The following is an 11397-nucleotide window of genomic DNA, read 5'->3' on the forward strand; positions in this document are numbered from 1 at the left end:
AGGATCAACAACGCTTTATTTTACATCATATACAAGTCAAAGTAATATCAGTTCATGATTTATATTTTCAAAAGAATTGGAGACAAGCATCTCCAATAGCTTGTATTCTATTTCTCAAAAATAGAGAAAATAAATTCGATATTTTAAAAAGTATATATTTTTATTTTAAAGTATTTGTTGAAACAAAACTAAAAAAAAAAAAGTTTAGTTAAAATGGAAAAGTTTTGTTTGAGGAGCTCCGTCTTGAATTAGTTGACTTTTGTAAAAATTGAGGAGTTTGACCTTTTTTTCTCTGTGGTCAAAGAGGATTGAAAGAAAAAAAAGAAAGAGGAGAAATTGGGGAGTCCAGAACACATGAAGATTTGGTTTGGGTTGGTTGTGGGTCCCATGCATGACATGGCAACAAATGGTAGGTCCAAGTAGGTGGAAAATGAGTGGCAGCATCTGTTGGCGCCGTCCAAAGGCCAACTATCCGCTTCCCAAGGTACGGATAAAGTCCATATAATCTAAACGACAGAACAACTTTAATCCATTTTTTTTTTAATTTTAAAAATAATAGTTAAATTTTTTAAAATAAATTATATGTAATTGTAACAAAATCTTGATTAAGTATAATATTTTTACTTTTATGATTTTAATATATTTTAATTTTTTATATAGAAAATGATATTAATTCAATTTTTTTGAAATATATAATATTTATATATATATGACAAATAGAACAAATAAACTCATACATTCTCTTCATTCTTGGTAAGGTCAAAACTCACATACCGTTAGGCCACATGTTTTTTAGTTATTAGTTCAATCTTTATTGATGGAATGAATAACAAACTTATTCTTTTAGAGTTGTAAAAAATTATTTATATTTAGAGTTTTGTCCGTCATTCTTTATTTTAGAGAACAAGATATGAACACTTTTAGAGTATTGTAGAGAAAAAAACATTGATTTTCTCTATTTTAGAGATGATCTTGTTGATATAGCTTTTTTGTGTAGAACTATAGATTAGTCGGTTTGTATAGGTTGAAAATATTTTTGTTTGGAAAAGGTTTTTCATAAATGAAATATATGCGTTTTTTTTAATTGGAATGACATATTTAAAAAAAACCTGCTTCCATTTTTGGAAGAAAAAAACCTACCATGCTTTGGAAATATAATAGAATTTTATTTGAGAATTTTCTAAATTTGGAGAGCTTCATACCCTCTATCCCACTTTATTCATTTTGAAAAAAAAATGTTTTGGTGAATTTATTAGAATAAAAAACATATCCAAAAAATCTAAATATATGCTGAATTTATATATACCTGAAACTCGTAAATTTTGATCTGATGTGATTTAATGATCTACGTGTTTTGAGATACATAATTTAAAAGACAGATGTTTATTTGATACATCTGACAAATATTTATTTGATAGAAAAGATATAATAAATTTATAAAGTAATGAAATAGAATATATGATATGTCAAAGTGGAAATGGGCATGTGTTCACCTGGCCATGGAGACGTGCTCAATTAATCTCCATGAAATATCGTAGTCTTTTTCTATTTTATTGTAAATTAAAAAAATAAATCATATTTTTATGAAATATATTTTGGTTGTTTGCTTTTTGGCAATCAACAATTTCTAAATTTTATTTCCCTTTTTAATTTGAGCAAATTGTCACAAAAATATGTGTTACATTTTGGTTGCTTAAAATATAAATCAATCATCTTGTAAATCATATCTTTGAATGAGTTTGGTTTTTTATTTTATTATAAAATGAAATAGACTTTGTATTTATTTTTTATTTTTAAATTTAAATTAAATGAAACGATCAACTAAGACTTAAGGCCTGTTTGTTTTTTAAAATTTGCCTCTTAATTTCCTCTTATGTCTGAATCGGTCAGACATATAGACTTTCAGATCGTTTGTTTTTTCCCCCAAATTAAGAGCCGAATTCATAAGGTTTCCTCTGAATTTTTAAGTGGTAACCCTAGCTCTTAATACCTCTTATTTGTTTGTCCGCCTCCTTACGTCGCTCTCATCCGCCTCCTTTACGTCGCTCTCATCCGCTCTCGTCCCATTCATCGATTGAAGCTGGTGTTCTTCATACATCGCAGACTCAAGCTGGTGTTCTGGTAATCTTCTCGATCTCTCATTGGTTTCAGATTTCAGATTTCAAACGTAAAAACAAACAGTCTATATATAATTATTATAAAAGAAGTATAATTATATAGATATAGTATTTGACCTCATGTTTATTAAGAAACGGAAAGTCATAAAAAACGTATACATGTCCATGTTCATGATGAATTTTTTTTAATTCATCCATTTTTCTATCTAGAATAATATCATAACAAAAGTTAAAATAAAAAATCAGATATTTTATGAAAAAGTCAAATTATAATGAGATTAAAATGAAATATATTTGATAAATGAAGGTGTGTGAGGTAAAATTGGGGACCAAAGTATTAGGTAAAGAGTGGAGATAAGGCCATGAGGCATGTGGCACGGAGTTTGGGTGCATGCACACTCGGACCATTCTATATATACATATTTCTATATCTAACATTATTTAACCATAATCTTATCTTTTATATTTCCCAATTATTGATGTCCTTTTTATTATATCTAACTTTTTTTTTTACTTTGCTTTTTGTGGCCGATAATTCGTTTTGATCGTTACGTAACACGTACTTTGTTTGATACACGTGTAGCCATTGGAGTTGCGTTCACGCTTGATGTTATATGATTGTTCTAAGTCATGCGTAGTTGATTGGTCTTTTTGGACACATAATATATGTGTTACTGAAACTTTAATAGCATGAATATTTAATCAAATATCGCATCGATGTGAAAGTTTGGAAACTTTTGATCAAACCATTAGAAGGAATACTTTTTCTATCGGACTGTTTTTCATGAGTACATTGTTAGGTTATCGGATTTATATAAAATTTAAATTCTAGAAAAATTGAAGTGGTTTGACTTCGTTTTGTTATCATGTAATGATTCAACTAATCACATCATGTTCGAAAAGAGTAATTGGAACACGTAGCAAGTCCTAAAATGTCAATCTTGAAATAATTACTATTTACGATATAATAACGATGAGATTATTGAAACTTATAGTATGCCTTTTTTTTACATGTATACGATGGTAAAGAATGATGGCTTAGGGGGTCGTTTGATTGCTTTTTCATTAAGTTATGTCTAAATAAAACTGCCTATATGGATTAATTTGTATGTATATATCGAGAATGTTTTTGTTTTGAAAAGTTTTTTCATAGATGTAAGAAACATGTTTTGTTAATTGCGAGGAGCAGATTTCGGAAAAAAAAAACTTGACTTTCTGTATAAAGCTCCACCAATAAGCTTACCAAGTAAGTCATTTTTATATCATTAAGTCACTATCAAACGCTCAATGACTTAAACGTCACATATAGCTAATCGAATAAGCCGTAAATTTCATAACTTCATTAAACTGCTAACAAATATGCCTTACTCCTTTTGGTCTCAACCGTAAAAATCAAAATTATTTTAAAAATAAATTTAATATCCAAGTTGAACGAACACATACTTTTTCCGAATTGAATATGTTCATAAATCATACAATCAAAATGTAAAAATTATTAACTCGATTTCAAATATGTAATTATTGGTCTTGTTGTATCCTATCTTTTTAACTCGATCTTGGTCCAGGCGTAGGACTAGTCTGAAGCTGATACTAGTGAATTAGTGATTAACGTTCACTTTAATGTTTTTTTTTTACTCTAACGACATAAACTATTGATAATGACATCATACGAAACTTAAAAAGGTCCGTTATAAGTATCATAAGACAAAACATAGGATTTAAAAACAATATTTATTTGTGGCATGATTTCAGAAACGACAAAATTGGAATATTTAATGATCAAATGGATAAGAGTTGCATTACCATCCAGAAGTTCTTGAAAAAGAAAGGGTTTCTTCTCGGCCACATGACAAATGCTTGGCCACCCAATATTTTGAGGTTGGTAAAACACCCAATTTTGTACACATTATTTAACACAATGTACGAGTTTTTATTGCACGTGTTTTCCCTCTGCGGGTCGTAATCGAAACTTGTCGTTTAGTGGTTCACGAAGGAATGCCTTTTATCACGGGTCAGCATCATAAGCTATCTATTCAAAACTGTATAAGATTTACGTAACGGATATCTGAAATGGTTTTTAAAAGAGTCAGATTTTGTGTGGTCCTACAATGAAATGAATATTAAATATGCGGTTAGCACTAAATTGGATTCGTACAAGTTAAGATAAATGATGTGTGTAAGAACGAACCGGTGGTGGCGTGAAAGTGTTATTCAATGTTTTGTAATCCAAGGGTTTATGAGATTGGCGGTTGTTCTCAATTACTGTCTTTATAATTAAAGTAGATGATAACGATTGTGTTGCTATTCGATTGTTTCATTTATAACTATTTCGTCGTAACGTTAATCCTTTAGGTAAAAAAGAAAGACGAAAATTATGGTGATAGCGATAACCATTTTGGAGATCATATCAAGTATGCAAACTTGGTTGATACATGGTATTGGAAGTTGTGTATCATGGTAGTACCATGATACTGATTTGTTTAATTATTGAAGATGATGATAATTAAAAAAAGATGTAATTATTGAAGATGATAATAATAAAATAAAATAAAATAAAATAAAGGCATGCACATGAGAGTGGTCATTGGGCACTCATGGTGGCATGATGTCAAAACCACAAACATGCTGATTCCACCATCCTACAATGCCACATCTACCTAATTCTATACTTTTATCTCATTGGTGGATCCAATTATTAAATACCTTAAGACATGTTATATGTGTAAATCTTATAAATAATTGTTCAAAATTCTAAAAAGCAGCTTTATGTGTTGTTTATACAAGTGATATGTCAATTAACATTTTGTATGTTAGAAAAATACAAAAATATGTTTATTTGTTAACCAGACAGTCATATTCGTACATAAAAACAAAACATGTGAAACAATATGAATGAAGTTGGTTGGTTTTCATGGGTTATATTTTCACATGTGATTCTCATCTATGAAGCAGTATATGAAACATGTTTCATGGTTTGCAGTATATATAGGGATATGTTGAGTTAGAAACTTCATTTTTATTGTGAATCTGGGAACCACTAAAAGCGCATTACATATTCATGTTCATGATGAAACGTACAAATGGTGGGGGGATGAGCCTCCATTGAAAAAAAGAATTCTTAATCACTTAGGTTAAAAACATTTTTTTTCTTTAACTTTCTACCAATCATGTTAGTAATTTCCGCCCTGTGTCCCCACCAACCAAAAAAATTACCTTGAAATCAACAAAAAACCAAAAGAGTATCTCAAAATCAACAACAAAAACAAAAAACAAAAACAAAAAATGTCCTTTGAAATCAACAAAAAAAAACTTAAAAATCTCTCGAAATCAACCAAAAAACTTTAAAAATCCATTGAAACAATGGAATTAAGCTAAGAACACTACGGCAACTTTGCGGGCCTTTAATCTGCCTTAAGCAAAAATCATAGAATTGGGTAGTCTAACAAGTTATATTATTATGAAATAAATTAATAAAATTTCTATTAGATTACATTATAAACACGATTTAAAAAGTAAATCGAGCTATTAGTATTTTTAAGGGATACATCTTCAAATGTATGATATGACATCCTAAAAATAATTTTGTGTTGTAATAATTTATGATTTTATACTTAAAATTTGTAGAACACGTTTATTAATTACAAAAACGAGGAGTGTGACTGCATATGCTAGCTAGTTCTCTTGACTCCATCTTAGGTAGGCTTAGGGGTGTAAGCAAATTGAACTTTTAACGAGTTATTCGAGCTTGATTATAATAAATTTGAAGCTCAAATCGATATCAAGCACAAAAGAAAACTCGTTTTAAACTTAACAAGTTCATAACACCAATTAATGTAAGTCTCTGCTCATTCGACATCGCAATTAACATTTTTGGTTGAGATGAACCGATCCATTTAAGAAAAACTTTTTCGATGCAAACATGCTCATATGTCCGTAAATCATACGATAAAATCCACCCAACCCAACAAGCACAATTATTAGAAAACGGTTTTGAGTTTGAGGAGAAACCCAGTGGGGTTGACCCTCACCCAGGCCAAGAAGCCCAGAGCCAGGCCCACGACCTATATTTTAAGATTTTTACACTCATCATCCAATTCCAAGGCAAACACCACCTTCGATTCGATGCAAACCTCCATATCTCTTGAATCCAAATTTGAACACATTCTTGTTGACAAGCTTTATATATAAACCATCGTTTTACATAAACTTCAATTTTATAAATCATACATCCATTTATTATCATCGTCGTATCAATGGTTATATATAATAATAATAATAATAATAATAATAATAATACTCATTTTAAAAAATAACTTTAAAATATAATTTTTATTTCACCAAAAAATATGAATAATAAACTTATCAATTTTCTCAAAAGACAAATGAATTATAAGTTACTTGCATTTGTTTGATTCTTAAGGAATAATTGAATAGTTGTCATTTATTTACATAACTTTTCATTAATAAATGGTTTTTGTCTAATTTATTTTTTAGTTATATAAAAAATACATAAAAGTCTTAATCATTTACTACAAATCTTGTTTTTAAAGATTTTTTTTTTTATTATTTTAATGTTTTCTTTTGTCTTAGGTTTTATTTTTATATTCTCCACTTACTCTTTTGTTCTTGTTGTTTTGTTCATTGTACTTAACATGTTTCTGGATGGATTTTGATATTTAATTTTAATTTAAACATGTGTGATTTTATTATATTCTAAAATTCATTTTTATGAGATAACTTTATAATTTGTTTTTGTAAATTACCTATAAAAATAAAATTCAATTCCACAAAATCTAAATCAGTAAAAATAACATTTCATCAAACCAAACGTCCCCAAAGAAGCTTATAAACTTGTGTGCCATCAAAGTAATTGGTATCAGTTAGTAACTGATATCGATATTGTATCAATATAAATATTTTCATTTTTCTTTAACAAAAAGGGAAAAGCGTAATTCACGTGTTTGCATTTTTTATTCGACAAAATGCGAGAGAACTAGAGTTCGGAAATATCATAACTAATGTTAAAAGAAGAGAAAACTCGAAAATGTTTTTAACGTTTGTTGTATTATTATTTGGGATTATCTGACGTAGTTTGCAAACAATTTTTATTTTCGAATCTTTCCATGGTTTGTCATCTTCAAAAGAGAAGTATTGTTAGTGGAATTTATGAAGAACTTTTTATTAAAATACATACTTCCACAATTAATATTATTTTGATGATAACAAACCGAACCTGATAATGATATTATATTACGGACTAATATTTTCTTGATGTGTACAAGAATATACTGTTACGGTGATCCCCTGCATATGTCAAACATATTACATTTAAATCAAAAGGTAATGAATTGCTCGTATGCCGCTTAACGGTTGTGTTTGTAACCATGCCTTGCAAAAAAAATTCAAAGATTATATATCTATTGAGAAACATATCATGATTAATTCAAAATCAAATCAAATTCTAATTAACATGTCACACCTATTATTGTAGCATATCTGCGACAAGAATTGGGAATCGTATGAATTTTTATAAATAGGAATTTACAGAAAATGATTCAAAGTTAAACAATCGAAGTATTTGACAATATGATTAATTTTACCATTTTGTTTAAAAAATTTCAAATATGACTATGAAGTTGTTTATCATCTGTTAGACACTTGACCTAGAATGTATTTTATTTTCAGGTTTTGAGTATGAAACTTTGTGTTAATGTCATGACTTTTATGTTTAGAGATTCATAAAATAGTGGATCTCAATGTCTACAATGCTTCTGACATTATTATTATTTTTGTCTGTAAATTTGATCATTTAGCCATCTGTTAAGAACTATTGGCCATCATTTGAAAAGACCAGCGAGAATATTTCTATCACAATTATTTGATTACATCCATCATCTTTTAATAGAAATTTTTCAAACACAGTACTCAGCTAATTAAATTATATTCTTGATGATTCTTAACATTTGTGAGTGATTTATTTGAATGTGTGTAAAGATCCATACAGAGTTCTTCCCAAAGGGAAGATCGTGTATCATTGATTGTACAAACAATTTTGTTCTACCACTACATTTAAACAACACACAGTTAATTTTAATACATGTAGATTCGGAAAAAGTGAAATTATCCAATAGTTTTTTTGGAAGTATATAATATTTATATACAACAAATGCAACAAATAGATTCACATACCCTTATCAAATTTTGTGAGGTTTAAACCACCGACCTCCTAGGAGACCAAATACTCTGATACCACTACAACAAAGACGTTTTAATAAATTACCCAATATTGGGTGGATCACTCCACATCTCCATATCGCATCTCTAATTCATACTCTATTTATTTCTGCATTATTTTGTTCTATTTAATGCTTTGTTGAAAAACCAAATATATTGTATCAAACAACATTCTTCATAAGGTTGCACTAACAATTAACATGGCTCTGCTGTTATTATATATTTATGATAATAATAATTAGTTTTTTAATATTTTTATTTTAAGTTGGATTATAACAAAACCATATAATAAATAATTTTGAATCAAAATACATTAAATATTTAAATTAGTTTACCTAACACTTCAATTTGGACCTAAATGACATGAAAAGTCAACATCAAGGACTAGATATGACATTTCATGAAAGATGGAAGGCCACAAACGGGCCAATCATTAACCAAACTCAATTGCTTCAAGAGATTCTCTAAAATGGAAGAATGAAATTTCAAAATCTCTAAAGCAAAAATATATTCAACTCCAGCAGATTCTTTCTTTTGAAGAATACGACATTGATTATATTATTAAAGTATTACATTCATCTAATAAAATATTGTTTTTTTCCTCTAAATATTTAATTTCAAAGTTACTTATTGGTGGGAAGGCGAAGGATCGTGTGAGAAAAATAGTTAAAGTGAGAAGCGTGAGAAGGGATCTCGACCTTTAATCATCTTTAATCTCAAACCTACACATAAATTGCGCTTGATACGAATATTAATCCGTGCATCTCGATACATCTCATCCTAATGTGCATCCAAGGGTGAAGATCTCTTCTTACGCTTCTCATTTTAACTCCCATTTTCACCAAAACCCGACCTTTGATGGGAATATATTAAAAAATATTTTCCTCTTTGTTTTCCACGATAAAATTGCGAATGTCACTATTCGCAAATATAAACATATAGACACAAAATATAGGAACAAAGTTAAGAACAAACGAATCATGCAAATGAATTATGTAAAGAATTTTGTGACCGAAAGAATGTCATCGGTGAAAGAGTTTTAAAACAAATTAGATCCAAAACCACCATCGTTGATAAGAGTCATATTACATATATAATCTATGCAGCTTTTACGTTTTCCGCCAACGTAATTTAATAAAAATAATTACTTATTCCATCCCATCATAACCGACATGGCCTTAACACAGCTTTTTCACAAATAATCTCTCATTGGTAATGTCCGTTTTATCTCTGACTGATGGGTAGAGCAGCTTTTTTTGTTGCACATGTTACGAATTCTCGTAAAGTTAATAATAACACATGTCGGTTCTGTTGATATTCGTAGATTTCACGAACAAAACCGTTGCAATTGAACGATTATCACACTTGCGTCATCGTTAGATCCTCGAGAAGCCGAAAGTTCGATGAGCTTCTTGCAAGCCAAAAGGGGTTCTAATTTGTCGTTGCCCACACAGAAAGGTCGAGCTAAATCGATCGCTTCCTGATTGCCGACTTTATCCCATAAACCATCGGAAGCCATGATCATGAACTCGAATTCCGGCACGATTTTAAGGATTTTCGTTTCGGGTTCCGACGTTATCCATTGCTTTAGGGTTCGATCGCCAATCCCTCTCGAAACCGCTAGTGATCCAAGAACTCTCGGAACACCATGGCTACAATAAACATACCCACCCTGCCAATCAAACCGAAAAGTTTCAGAAATCAGTAATCAGTAAAGCAAATGAACCACATTGTGATTTGAATTCGAGTTGTTGATCAAGATGGTTACCAGAGATTCGATTCGGAGTTTTTCTTCTGGTCTCGAGGGGCGGTGATCGGTGGTGAGAGACATAGCAACGCCACCGCTGCTGACAACCGCACGGCAGTCGCCGGCGTTTGATACAACGAGGTTGCTATCTCTGATAATGGCGGTCAAACAGCAAGAACCACCGCGGTGATCTTGATCTAGAAATTCTGAATCTGTGTTCATATAACCTTGTTTGATTGCTTCAATGATTTCGATTTCACCCCTTTTTTCCACTTCGTTTAGAATGTTTTTATCGAGATTTTCAGCTGCAAATTCAGCGGCTTTCCATCCGCCATGCCCATCAAAAACACCGAAAAATGCCTGAAGAAAATTATCAAAAAATTAAATCTTGATTTGAAGTTACGAATCAAGAAATCAAGAAATCGCCGGGAAAAAAGCACTAGAAATTTACCTGTTTATGTTGTCCATTAAATTCGACTACAGCTTTGAATCGATCTTCCATGGCGTCTCTTTTCCCTCTCTTACAATAAACCGAATACCCATCTCCGTCAACCTCCACCTCCTTCCACCGATCCTCCACCGTCGTCGCTGGCGGCGTACCCCTGCCGGAAAAGCTAAAAGGCGCAACCGGAATAGCTAACTTAGTGGGTCTTTTTCGTTTCGAAAGCGTAGGAGAAGTAGAGGGTCCTCCGTCGTTGGAATCCCTAACGAGCCCACTCGCCGGCGGGAGAGGCTTCTGAAGACGAAACTTGAACGCCGGCGACGGTGATGAGAAAGAAGAAGATGGAGAATGGGTCAAAACTAAAGATTCCGGCGATGATTTACAGTAAATTGAAGAAGTAACTCTGGACGATGGGGAAAATACCGGCGAGTTTGGGATTGCAACGGTAATCATTTCGATGGGTAACGTTCGGATTTTATCAAGAAATTATGGGTTTTGATGAATCGGGGGTGGAAATTTATAGGGTGGGTTTTGGGGTTGAATCGGTGGTCAAAGTGGGGCCGCCGGACCTCCGTGTTAACGGTGTGTTCGGATTCACTTCGAGCCGCAGTTTCCTTTTCTATTTCCATATCTATTTCATGATTTAATTGTAATAAATTATATAGATTAAAAAATATATCTTTCAAGATTATATTCTAAATATAAATATATTTTTTCCAATTAAATCGATTTCGTATCTTCCAAAAAGGAAAAATATATAAATAAAATCTAATTCAAATCGAAAAAGATGAAACGATAAATTAATTATTTTATTTTTAATTCTTTGAGTAATTATAATTTTTGTCCGTGTTGTTTTA

At 30.8% G+C, this 11397-nt stretch overlaps 1 protein-coding gene across 1 annotated transcript; it reads right to left on the reverse strand.

Annotated features, from left to right (window-relative positions):
- Positions 1 to 9373: 9373 nt before the first annotated feature.
- LOC112518090 (probable protein phosphatase 2C 25) lies at positions 9374 to 10993 on the reverse strand. Its single transcript, XM_025125657.1, has 3 exons — positions 10550 to 10993; positions 10120 to 10458; positions 9374 to 10023 (listed from the first exon to the last, which is right to left on the reverse strand). The coding sequence occupies exons 1-3, from the start codon at positions 10991 to 10993 to the stop codon at positions 9679 to 9681; spliced, it is 1128 nt and encodes a 375-aa protein (XP_024981425.1). The 3' UTR covers positions 9374 to 9678.
- Between the last annotated feature and the right edge of the window lie 404 nt (positions 10994 to 11397).

This window comes from Cynara cardunculus (genome assembly GCF_001531365.2).
Source record: "Cynara cardunculus var. scolymus isolate 2C chromosome LG 9, CcrdV1, whole genome shotgun sequence".
NCBI classification, from domain to species: Eukaryota; Viridiplantae; Streptophyta; class Magnoliopsida; order Asterales; family Asteraceae; genus Cynara; species Cynara cardunculus.

What these genes read in the sequence shown, in the direction of transcription:
- LOC112518090 (XM_025125657.1), bottom strand. Translation starts at nt 10,993, where the DNA reads ATGATTACCGTTGCAATCCCAAACTCGCCGGTATTTTCCCCATCGTCC. An exon ending in TTAATGGACAACATAAACAG is followed by an intron (nt 10,459 to 10,549) that starts GTAAATTTCTAG and finishes AATTTTCTTCAG; the next exon opens with GCATTTTTCGGTGTTTTTGA. An exon ending in AACTCCGAATCGAATCTCTG is followed by an intron (nt 10,024 to 10,119) that starts GTAACCATCTTG and finishes TTTGATTGGCAG; the next exon opens with GGTGGGTATGTTTATTGTAG.